Below are 12,519 nucleotides of genomic sequence, written 5' to 3' on the forward strand. Positions count from 1 at the left end.
ATAAGGGATTCACAAAGACCCTCAGATAGCCCAGGGAGGGAATTATTCCCAACCAGATTTCACCCCTATCAAAAACTCCACAACCTCACCCTGCTGCAAACATGTTCATTTTGTGTGTGTGTGTTGGTCATCTTCACTGGAGCACCAATTTCTGCTCGTAGGTTACACACGAAGCCATTTGGGTATCAGTTTTCAGACAAAAAAAACTAAATTACAGTCTGTGAACCCAAAAACACTAACAACAATCCTGAAATCCAATGTAATAAAAGGGCAATTTGATGTTTAAGGATGTTTCAGGGGCTTATGTTGTTTGTTGAGTTGTTGTCTGTTTGTTTGCACAGTTTGGTAAGTGGGCATGTGTGTATTTGCTGTCTGCTGACTGGAATATCCCTCCTGAATAGCCTGTGCTCCCCTCTCTGCTTGTTAATCGGTGGTGAAAGCGTTTTTGGCTGCTGTGTGACTGAACTTGCAGAGAGAGGGTGTGTGTATGTGTGAGAGCTCTTAGTTTAATGACTGCAATCTCACGTCACTCTCTCTGTTCCCTCCCCCTCCCCAAACTATTCAATCGGAATAAAACCAAGTGAAAAAAACTCAACTCACTAGGGGACAGAGGAGAGGAGCAGTCACTCACATATTATAACTTCCCAGCCAGGAGAGAGTAGAAGCTGCTGACAGTAACCTACACAAGGGAAGCATGTTCCACAGGCTGTTTATTGGAGCTTTGGGATCAATATTGATGGCAAATTCCTTGTGTGTTCAAGGTAGGTGACTTACCTGAAATAAAAACCTTTACCTTTCTCCCAGAATGTGTAGTATTGAATATGATTACTGTGAAAGACAACGCTGTAAAGTTAACTATGGTACAGTGGCTGATGATGGACGGATTTCAATTGACAGCCCTGGATTTCTTCAATATTTTTAACACTTTCTTGGTTATTGAACTATTGTTTAACTGGTTCATTTCACTGCTTCTTTTACACATTGTAAAAACTGATTTCTATGCATCGATTTGCAAATCCCTCTGAGTGACTGGTGCTTAGAGATTGGCTGCTTGTTAACCTGACACTGCCAAGCTCAGTAAAACTGAATGTTTGATCTTTAGTATTTTTACGTTAAAAAGGAGGACACATCAAAGGAGAATGTGGTGATTTAAGGGACCTTCTTCATAAAAGAAAGTTCATTAACTGCACTGTGATAAATAAATGTTTGAGAAAATGTTACCATAGAAGCTACAGAAAATTTGGCAATTTCTTGACAAATCTCCAGGATGCAATCCTGAGCGGATAGAGACAGCCCTCAAAGCCTCCCCCTGCACCACCCCTCTGCCCCAACACCATGGAGTGGCATGACTGAATACCCCCCTGTACCATGGGGTGGTAGGACTTAATACTCCCCTGTACCATGGGGTGGTAGGACTTAATACCCCTTGTACCATGGGGTGGTAGAACTGAATACCCCCTGTACTATGAAGGTTTAGAACTGAATACCCCCTGTACCCTGGAGGGGTGGGACTGAATACCCCCTGTACCCCGGAGGGGTGGGACTGAATACCCCCTGTACCCCGGAGGGGTGGGACTGAATACCCCCTGTACCCCGGAGGGGTGGGACTGAATACCCCCTGTACTATGAAGGTTTAGAACTGAATACCCCCTGTACCCCGGAGGGGTGGGACTGAATACCCCCTGTACCCCAGAGGGGTGGGACTGAATACCCCCTGTACCCCGGAGGGGTGGGACTGAATACCCCCTGTACCCTGGATGGGTGGGACTGAATACCCCCTGTACCCTGGAGGGGTTGGACTGAATACCTCCTGTACCCTGGAGGGGTGGGACTGAATACCCCCTGTACCCTGGAGGGGTGGGACTGAATACCTCCTGTACCCTGGAGGGGTTGGACTGAATACTACCCTGTACCCCAGGGGTGGGACTGAATACTATGCCAACACCTGTCTGTCAGGCCTGAATTTTCGCACAGATGGAGAGGCTCGGCAATGCCGGCAGAGACCCAAATCCGGAAGTCCTGCCCCTGAACCCGGCCTCCATCAGTTTCATAGGGTGGGGGGAAGGTTATAAATCACATATCCCATGCTTCACAGAAGCAGCATAAAAAGATGCAGAAACTCACTGAAACTGTCAAGTGGTCAAAGAACTGCCAAAATTCATTGGAACTGCCAAAGCTGTCAATGGATTTAACTCTGTGGGGCTTTAAGTTAAAAAAAATAGTGTGGAGTTTTTAAAAAGTTAATGCTTGATATTTCACTTCTTACATTGTCATAAACCTGAGGGATATCATTATAGGATTAGTACTGCATGTCTTTTTGCAACCTAACATTATCACAGTGGAGTGCCTGTTAAGTGAGCAGTTTGATTGACAGCTCCAAGTGGTTACAGAATAGAAATGCTTGTTTCCCTAAGAGATCAATAGAAGGAATTTCAAGGTATTGAATGTTTTTTTTATCAATAAGAGTGTGACATCAAGGATGCACAAATTAACTTTATGTCAGCATGGCTTCTGAGGTTTGCGTAAGGTGAGTTGGCATGGAGAGGATAAGGGCAAAATGTGCTGGGTGGGAGGCATGAGTTGGCATTAAATTGGCCTAGTGGCTATTAAGGGCCATGGGGATGAGCGGCGGCCATGGGTATAGAGTGCATGAGGGGCCATGGGGGGTGGTTAGAGGAGCATAGGGTGGCATAGGGAGTACGAGGGGCCATGAAGGATGGATAGAGGGGCAAAGGGTAGCATGGAGCATATGAGAGGCCATGAGGGTTGGGGGGGCATAAGGTGCCATAGGTTGGCATGGATAGGGCATGAGGAGTGTATGGGGAGTGAGAGATGAGGGCTAGAAGGCTGGTTTTTTTTGTTTTAATCACTTTTTAACATAACTTCAACAAACTGCTGGAGCACAGAGGCAGGCCCTCTGTCCAGCCCACCTCTGCACCTGGCAATCTCTGCACTTATTCTGGGAGCGGCGGGCTCCACTTCTAATCCAGACCAACACCCCCTACCCCCCACGCCCCCCCACACTCACACCACCCCCCTAATCCCCACGGGATGAAAAGCTGACATTCTGGGCCTTTTTTCCTTATGTTGGTGGAGCTGGGGAATGTCATGCCCCAGTCTATTGATCAGGGAACCAGTGTCCCCAGATTCTTTCAGTCCATTGATCAGCGAATTGATGCCCTCAGTCACTGTCTGTCGATTGATAATGCTGGAATTGCAGCCCCGAATCACTTCCAATAGATTGAAAAGCAGGGTAATTCTGCTCCCAGATTCTATCAGTTTATTGACCAGGCTGCCAGTTACTGTCAGACTATTGATTATCAGGGAACTTGCTTCCCACAGACAGCGTCCGCCTGTTGATTATCAGGGAATGACAGCTCTCAGCCACTGTCAGTCTATTGATCAGAGTATTACAACTGTCAGGACTCTATGGGCTGGATTTATTATGGGTGATGGGGGATTTGGAAACCCGGCAGTACACCTGCTTTGATCCTTGGCCAGCATCAGGACTCCCCAGGATTTAGGACCCCAGAAGCAGATATCCCCCAACCCCCCACCCCCACCAATGGACAACTGGCGGCCAATCAAAGGCTTGCAGCTCCCAATTGTCAATGGCACCATTGGGAAAAATGGCTGCTGCTGGAAATGATCTAAGGACTTCACCGGGGATCACCGCTGGATCCCTGGACACAGGCGAGTGGGGTGGGTTGGCGTTCGGGATAGAATCAAAAAGAATAAAGTTTGATGTAGGCAGTTTTGCTTTCTTATTGATATGTCAAAGGTTAGAGAAATTCCACCAGCAATGCCTCCGCTGTACCCTCCAGATTCAATGCAAGGATCACTGAACAAACACCAGCGTCCTTTATAAAGCCAGCTCCAAAAGCATTCAGGCAAAAACCCTGAAAGATCAACCTGAATGGACAGGACACAGTGTCCGGATGGCTGAAAACTGTCTCTTCTGACAGATCCTGTTTTCTCAATTCTCAAATGACCAACGTTCTCGTGGAGGACAAAGAAAATGCTTCAAGGGCACATTGAAGCTCTCCTTGAAGTGCAGCAGCATTGACATGAGTGACTGGGAGGAGCCTGCTACCATTCATTCAAAATGGCCACAACATGTCCATTAATCTGCATCACACTGTGAGTCACAGAGATGAGGCAGAGCAGCAACAGAGAAGGAAAGAAAGGAAAGCAAATCCTGCACTCTGGATCCCACTGCCGTGTAGGATGTCCTGCCCTATGTGCCCAAAGATCTGGGGGGTTGAGAATCAGCCTGTTCAGTCTCATGAAAACCAAGGCAGAAACTCACAACCGAGTAAATGTCAATCCCCAAATCGATAGACAGACGCCGACAACAATGTCTGTCTCTCTCAGTTGATTGATAATCAGGAAATTCCTGTCCTCTGTCATAGTCTGTCTATTGTAGATTTAATGCCCCCAGTAAGAGTCACTTTATTGATCAGTGAATGAATGTCCCCATAATTGTCAGCATATTGATCAGAGAGTACCCCTCTCCCATTATGATCATGCGGCTAATAGTCAGCAAATCACTGCACTATATAAGTGTCAGTTATTAATCAGGGAATTATTGGCCAATGTGAGTGACAGTTATTGATCAGGGCTTGTCTGCCCCTTTTCATTGTCAGTTATTGCTCAGGGGGATACTCCCCCATGTCAGTGTCAGTTATTGATCAGGGAGTTACTGCCCCATGTTAGTGTCAGTTATTGATCAGGGAGTTACTGCCCCTGGTCAGTGTCAGTTATTGTTCAGGGAGTTACTGCCCCCTGTCAGTGTCAGTTATTGATCAGGGAGTTACTGCCCCATGTTAGTGTCAGTTATTGATCAGGGAGTACTGCACCGTGTCAGTGTCAGTTATTGATCAGGGAGTTACTGCCCCATGTCAGTGTCAGTTATTGATCAGGGAGTTACTGCCCCGTGTCAGTGTCAGTTTTGATCAGGGAGTTACTGCCCCATGTCAGTCTCAGTTATTGATAAGGGAGTTACTGCCGCGTGTCAGTGACAGTTTTGATCAGGGAGTTACTGCCCCATGTCAGTGTCAGTTATTGATCAGGGAGTTACTGCCCCATGTCAGTGTCAGTTATTGAAAGGGAGTTACTGCCCCATGTCAGTGTCAGTTATTGATCAGGGAGTTACTGCCCCTTCTCAGTATCAGTCATTGATCAGGGAGTTACTGCCCCGTGTCAGTGTCAGTTATTGATCAGGGAGTTACTGCCCCTTCTCAGTGTCAGTTATTGATCAGGGAGTTACTGCCCCGTGTCAGTGTCAGTTATTGATCAGGGAGTTACTGCCCCGTGTCAGTGTCAGTTATTGATCAGGGAGTTACTGCCCCATGTCAGTATCAGTTTTGATCAGGGAGTTACTGCCCCATGTCAGTATCAGTTTTGATCAGGGAGTTACTGCCCTGTGTCAGTGTCAGTTATTGATCAGATGGTTACTGCCCCATACCAATGTCAGTTATTGATCAGGGAGTTATTGGCCATGTCAGTTTGTGTTGTTGATCAGGGAGTTACTGCCCCCTGTCAGTGTCAGTTGTTGCTCAAGATGTTACTGTCGCATGTCATTGTCTATTGTTGAGCTGCAAATTACTGCCCCTTGTCTGTGTCAGCTATTGATCAGGAAGTTACTGCCCCATGGAGTGAAGGTTATTGATCATGGAGTGATTGTCCCGTGGAGTGTCAGTTATTGATCAGGAAGTTACTGCTCCATGGAGTGAAGGTTATTGATCATGGAGTGATTGTCCCGTGGAGTGTCAGTTATTGATCAGGAAGTTACTGCTCCATGGAGTGAAGGTTATTGATCATGGAGTGATTGCCCCGTGGAGTGTCAGTTATTGATCAGAGAGTCACTGCCCCATGTCAGTTTCAGTTTGTTGTCAGTGGTTTACTGCCCCATGTGATGTCAGTTATTGCTCAGCCAATTACTGCCCTGTGTCAGTCTCATTCATCAGCGACTTACTGCCCCAAGTCAGTGTCAGATATTGATCAGGGAGTGACTGCCCCAAATCAATGTCAATTATTGATCAGCGAATTATTGCACCATGTAATGTCAGTTCTGGATCAGGGAGTTACTGACGCAAGTCAACATCAGTTATTGGTCAAGGAGTTGCTGCATCATGTCAGTGTCATTTATTGATCAGGGAGTTACTGCCCCAACTCTTTGTCAGTTATTGATTAGTGTGTTACTGCACCATGTCAGTGTCAGTTTTGATCAGGGAGTTACTGCACCATGTCAGTGTCAGTTTTGATCAGGGAATTTCTGCACCATGTCAGTGTCAGTTATTGATTAGTATGTTACTGCACCATGTCACTGTCAGTTTTGATCAGGGAGTTACTGCACCATGTCAGTGTCAGTTATTGATTAGTGTGTTACTGCACCATGTCACTGTCAGTTTCGATCAGGGAATTTCTGCACCATGTCAGTGTCAGTGATTGATTGGGGAGTTACTGCCCCTTGTCAGTGTCACATATTGATCAGGAGTTACTGCACCATGGAGTCTCATTTATTGATCAGGGTGTTTTTGTCCCATGTCACTGTCAGTTATTGATCAGGAGGATACTCCCCCGTGTCAGTGCCAGTTATTGATCAGGGAGTTACTGCCCCATGTCAGTGTCAGAGAGGGGTCACCCCTCTCCTAACTATACTTCAGTTCTGTTGAAGGGTCATGTTGGACTCGAAACGTCAACTTTTTTCTTCTCCACCGATGCTGCAGGACCTGCTGAGTTTTTCCAGGTAATTCTGTTTTTGTTTTGGATTTCCAGCATCCGCAGTGGCTTTTTGTTTTTATTTCTGAGTTATTGCCCCCTGTCAGTTTCAGTTATTGATCAGGGAGATACTGCCCCATGTCAGTGTCAGTTATTGATCAGGGAGTTACTGCCCCCTGTCAGTGTCAGTTATTGATCAGGGAGATACTGCCCCATGTCAGAATCAGAATCACAGAATCACGGTGTAGAAGAGGCCCTTCAGCCCATCGAGTCTGCACCGACACGTGAGAAACACCTGACCTACCTACCTAATCCCATTTACCAGCACTTGGCCCATAGCCTTGAATGTTATGACGTGTCAAGTGCTCATCCAGGTACTTTTTAAAGGATGTGAGACAACCCGCCTCCACCACCCTCCCAGGCAGTGCATTCCAGACCGTCACCACCCTCTGGGTAAAAAAGTTTTTTCCTCAGATCCCCCCTAAACCTCCTGCCCCTCACCTTGAACCTATGCCCCTTTGTGACTGACCCTTCAACTAAGGGGAACAGCTGCTCCCTATCCACCCTGTCCATGCCCCTCATAATTTGTACGCCTCGATCAGGTCGCCCCTCAGTCTTCTCTGCTCCAATGAAAACAACCCAAGTCTATCCAACCTCTCTTCATAACTTAAATGTTTCATCACAGGCAACACCCTGGTGAATCTCCTCTGCACCGCCCCCCGGTGCAACCACATCCTTCCTATAATGTGGCGACCAGAACTGCACACAGTACTCCAGCTGTGGCGTCACCAAGGTTCTATACAACTCTAACATCACCTCCCTACTTTTGTAATCTATGCCTTGATTGATAAAGGCAAGTGTCCCATATGCCTTTTTCACCACCCCACTAACGTGCCCCTCTGCCTTCAGAGATCTATGGACACACACGCCAAGGTCCCTTTGTTCCTCAGAACTTCCTAGTGTCATGCCGTACATTGAATATTTCCTTGTCAAATTACTCCTTCCAAAGTGTATCACCTCACACTTTTCAGGGTTAAAATCCTTCTGCCACTTATCTGCCCATTCGGCCAACCCCTCTGTATCTTCCTGTAGCCCAAAACACTCAACCTCACCAACCTCAACCTGCCCAAGCTTTGTGTCATCCGCAAACTTACTAATCCTACCCCGCACATAGTCATCTATGTCGTTTATATAAAGGACAAATAATAGGGGACCGAGCACAGATCCCTGTGGTACACCACTGGACACTGGCTTCCAGTCACTAAAGCATCCTTCTGTTATAACCCTCTGCCTCCTACAACTGAGCCAATTTTGAATCCACCTTATCAAATTACCCTGTATCCCATGTGCCTTTGCCTTCTTTATAAGTCTCCCATGTGGGAGCTTGTCAAAGGCTTTGCTGAAATCCATATAAACTACATCAACTACACTACCCTCATCTACACACCTGGTCACCTCCTCAAACAATTCAATCAAATTTGTTAGGCATGACCTCCCTCTGACAAAGCCATGCTGACTATCCCCGATCAAACCTTGCCTCTCCAAGTGGAGATAGATACTCTCCTTCAGAAATTTCTCCAATAGTTTCCCTACCACTGCCGTGAGACTCATTGGCCTGTAGTTCCCTGGCTTATCTCTACAACCCTTCTTAAATAGCGGAACCACATTAGCTGTTCTCCAGTCCAATGGCACCTCCCCCATTGTCATAGAGGAATTAAAAATTTGGGTCAGAGCCCCTGCGATCTCCTCCCTTGCCTCCCTCAGCAGTCTGGGACACAAATCATCCGGACCTGGAGATTTGTCCACTTTTAAGCCTGCCAACACCTCCAATACCTTGTCACTCCTGATATCAATTTGCTTAAGAACCTCGCAGTCTCTCTCCCCAAGTTCGATACCTTCATCCTCATTCTCTTGGGTGAAGATGGACGTGAAGTATTCATTTAACACGCTAGCAATGTCCTCTGGCTCCATCCATAGATTGCCCCCATGTCAGTGTCAGTTATTGATGAGGGAGTTACTGTTGCATGTCAGTGTCAGTTATTGATCAGGAAGTTGCTACCCCTTGTCAGTGTCAGTTATTGATCAGTGAGTTACTGCCCCCTGTCAGTATCAGTTATTGATCAGGGAGTTACTGCACCATGTCAGTGTCAGTTATGGATCGGAGAATTATTGGCCCAGGTCAGTGTGTGTTATTGATCAGGGAGTTACTGCCCCGTGTCAGTGTCAGTTATTGATCAGGGAGTTACTGCCCCGTGTCAACTATTGATCAGGGAGTTACTGCCCCATGTCAGTGTCAGTTATTGATCAGGGAGTTACTGCCCCGTGTCAGTGTCAGTTATTGATCAGGGAGTTACTGCTCTTGATAGTGTCAGATGTTGATCAGGGAATTATGACCCTTGTCAGTGTCAGTTATTGATCAGTGAATGACTGCACCTTGGAGTGTCAATTATGGGTCAGGGAGTTATTGGCCCATGTCAGTGTCATTTATTGATCAGAGAGTTATGGCCCACATGAGTTGGAGTTATTGATCTGGAAGTTACTGCCCCATGCCCATGTCAGTTACTGATTAGGGAGTTACTGCCCCATGGAGTGTCAATTATTGATCAGGAGTTACTGCACCATGGAGTCTCATTTATTGATCAGGGCGTTTTTGCCCCATGTCACTGTCAGTTATTGATTATGTGGATATTGCCCCATCTCAGTGTCAGATATTGATTAGTGTGTTACTGCACCATGCCAGTGTCAGGAATTGATCAGGGAGTTACTGTTGCATGTCCGTGTCAGTTATTGATCAGGAAGTTGCTATCCCTTGTCAGTGTCAGTTATTGCTTTTGGAGTTAATGCCCCATGTCAGTGTCAGTTATTGATCAGGGAGTTACTGCCCCATGTCAGTGTCAGTTATTGATCAGGGAGTTACTGCCCTGTGTCCATGTCAGTTACTGATTAGGGAGTTACTGCCCCATGGTGTGTCAATTATTGATCAGGAGTTACTGCACCATGGCGTCTCATTTATTGATCAGGGCGTTTTTGCCCCATGTCACTGTCAGTTATTGATCAGGGGGATATTGCCCCCTGTCAGTTTCAGTTATTGATCAGGGAGATACTGCCCCATGTCAGTGTCAGTTATTGATCAGGGAGTTACTGCCCCCTGTCAGTGTCAGTTATTGATCAGGGAGATACTGCCCCATGTCAGAATCAGAATCACAGAATCACAGTGTAGAAGAGGCCCTTCGGCCCATCGAGTCTGCACCGACACGTGAGAAACACCTGACCTACCTACCTAATCCCATTTACCAGCACTTGGCCCATAGCCTTGAATGTTATGACGTGTCAAGTGCTCATCCAGGTACTTTTTAAAGGATGTGAGACAACCCGCCTCCACCACCCTCCCAGGCAGTGCATTCCAGACCGTCACCACCCTCTGGGTAAAAAAGTTTTTTCCTCAGATCCCCCCTAAACCTCCTGCCCCTCACCTTGAACCTATGCCCCTTTGTGACTGACCCTTCAACTAAGGGGAACAGCTGCTCCCTATCCACCCTGTCCATGCCCCTCATAATTTGTACGCCTCGATCAGGTCGCCCCTCAGTCTTCTCTGCTCCAATGAAAACAACCCAAGTCTATCCAACCTCTCTTCATAACTTAAATGTTTCATCACAGGCAACACCCTGGTGAATCTCCTCAGCACCCCCCCCACGGTGCAACCACATCCTTCCTATAATGTGGCGACCAGAACTGCACACAGTACTCCAGCTGTGGCCTCACCAAGGTTCTATACAACTCTAACATCACCTCCCTACTTTTGTAATCTATGCCTTGATTGATAAAGGCAAGCGTCCTATATGCCCTTTTTCACCACCCCACTAACATGCCCCTCCACCTTCAGAGATCTATGGACACACACGCCAAGGTCCCTTTGTTCCTCAGAACTTCCTAGTGTCATGCCGTTCATTGAATACTTCCTTGTCAAATTACTCCTTCCAAAGTGTATCACCTCACACTTTTCAGGGTTAAAATCCTTCTGCCACTTATCTGCCCATTTAACCATCCCCTCTATATCTTCCTGTAGTCCAAGACACTGAACCTCACTGTTAACCACCTGGCCAATCTTTGTGTAATCCGCAAACATTCTAATCCTAACCCCCACATAGTCATCTATGTCGTTTATATAAAGTTTATATAATAGGGGACCGAGCACAGATCCCTGTGATACGCCACTGGTCACTGGCTTCCAGTCACTAAAGCATCCTTCTGTCATAACCCTCTGCCCCCTACAACCGAGCCAATTTTGAATCCACCTTATCAAATTACCCTGTATCCCATGTGCCTTTGCCTTCTTTATAAGTCTCCCATGTGGGAGCTTGTCAAAGGCTTTGCTGAAATCCATATAAACTACATCAACTACACTACCCTCATCTACACACCTGGTCACCTCCTCAAACAATTCAATCAAATTTGTTAGGCATGACCTCTCTCTGACAAAGCCATGTTGACTATCCCCGATCAAATCTTGCCTCTCCAAGTGGAGATAGGTACTCTCCTTCAGAATTTTCTCCAATAGTTTCCCTACCACTGCCATGAGACTCACTGGCCTGTAGTTCCCTGGCTTATCTCTACAACCCTTCTTAAATAGCGGAACCACATTAGCTGTTCTCCAGTCCAATGGCACCTTCCCCATGGCCATAGAGGAATTAAAAATTTGGGTCAGAGCCCCTGCGATCTCCTCCCTTGCCTCCCTCAGCAGTCTGGGACACAAATCATCCGGACCTGGAGATTTGTCCACTTTTAAGCCTGCCAACAACTCCAATACTTTGTCACTCCCTATATCAATTTGCTCAAGAACCTCACAGTCCCTCTCCCGAGTTCGATACCTTCATCCTCATTCTCTTGGGTGAAGATGGACGTGAAGTATTCATTTAACACTCTAGCAATGTCCTCTGGCTCCATCCATAGATTGCCCCCATGTCAGTGTCAGTTATTGATGAGGGAGTTACTGTTGCATGTCAGTGTCAGATATTGATCAGGAAGTTGCTACCCCATGTCAGTGTCAGTTATTGTTTAGGAAGTTACTGCCCTATGTCAGTGTCAGTTATTGATCAGGAAGTTGCAACCCATGTCAGTGTCAGTTATTGATCAGTGAGTTACTGCCCCCAGTCAGTATCAGTTATTGATCAGGGAGTTACTGCACCATGTCAGTGTCAGTTATGGATCAAGCAATTATTGGCCCAGGTCAGTGTGTGTTATTGATCAGGGAAATACTGCCCTATGCCGCTTCAGTTATTGATCAGAGCTTTTCTGCCCATGTCAGTGTCAGTTATTGATCAGAGCTTTTCTGCCCATGTCAGTGTCAGTTATTGATCAGGGAGTTACTGCCCCATGTCAGTGTCAGTTTTGATCGGGGAATTATTGGCCCAGGTCGGTGTGTGTTATTGATCAGGGAGTTACTGCCCCGTGTCAGTGTCAGTTTTGATCAGGGAGTTACTGCCCCATGTCAGTGTCAGTTATTGATCAGGGAGTTACTGCCCCTTCTCGGTGTCAGTTATTGATCGGGGAGTTACTGCCCCCTGTCAGTGTCAGTTATTGATCAGGGAGTTCTTGGCCATTTCAGTGTATGTTGTTGATCAGGGAGCTACTGCCCCCTGTCAGTGTCAGTTGTTGGTCAAGATGTTACTATCGCATGTCAGTGTCCGTTGTTGAGCTGCAAATTACTGCCCCTTGTCTGTTTCAGTTATTGATCATGGAGTGATTGTCCCGTGGAGTGTCAGTTATTAATTAGAGAGTTACTGCCCCATGTCAGTT

The 12,519-nt window shown here is 46.7% G+C and overlaps 1 protein-coding gene across 2 annotated transcripts in view; it reads left to right on the forward strand.

Annotated features, from left to right (window-relative positions):
• The first annotated feature begins 566 nt into the window (after window positions 1–566).
• The window catches only part of LOC144684706 (uncharacterized), a 72,129-nt gene continuing 60,176 nt past the window's right edge, over window positions 567–12,519 (forward strand). For both annotated transcript variants that reach the window (XM_078548833.1, XM_078548834.1), the window contains exon 1: window positions 567–761. In XM_078548833.1, coding sequence (XP_078404959.1) covers window positions 695–761 — 67 coding nt within the window. In that variant the 5' untranslated portion in view covers window positions 567–694. The remainder of the gene's footprint in view (window positions 762–12,519) is intronic.

The sequence above is a fragment of the Cetorhinus maximus genome, chromosome 9, assembly GCF_964194155.1.
Source record: "Cetorhinus maximus chromosome 9, sCetMax3.hap1.1, whole genome shotgun sequence".
NCBI classification, from domain to species: Eukaryota; Metazoa; Chordata; class Chondrichthyes; order Lamniformes; family Cetorhinidae; genus Cetorhinus; species Cetorhinus maximus.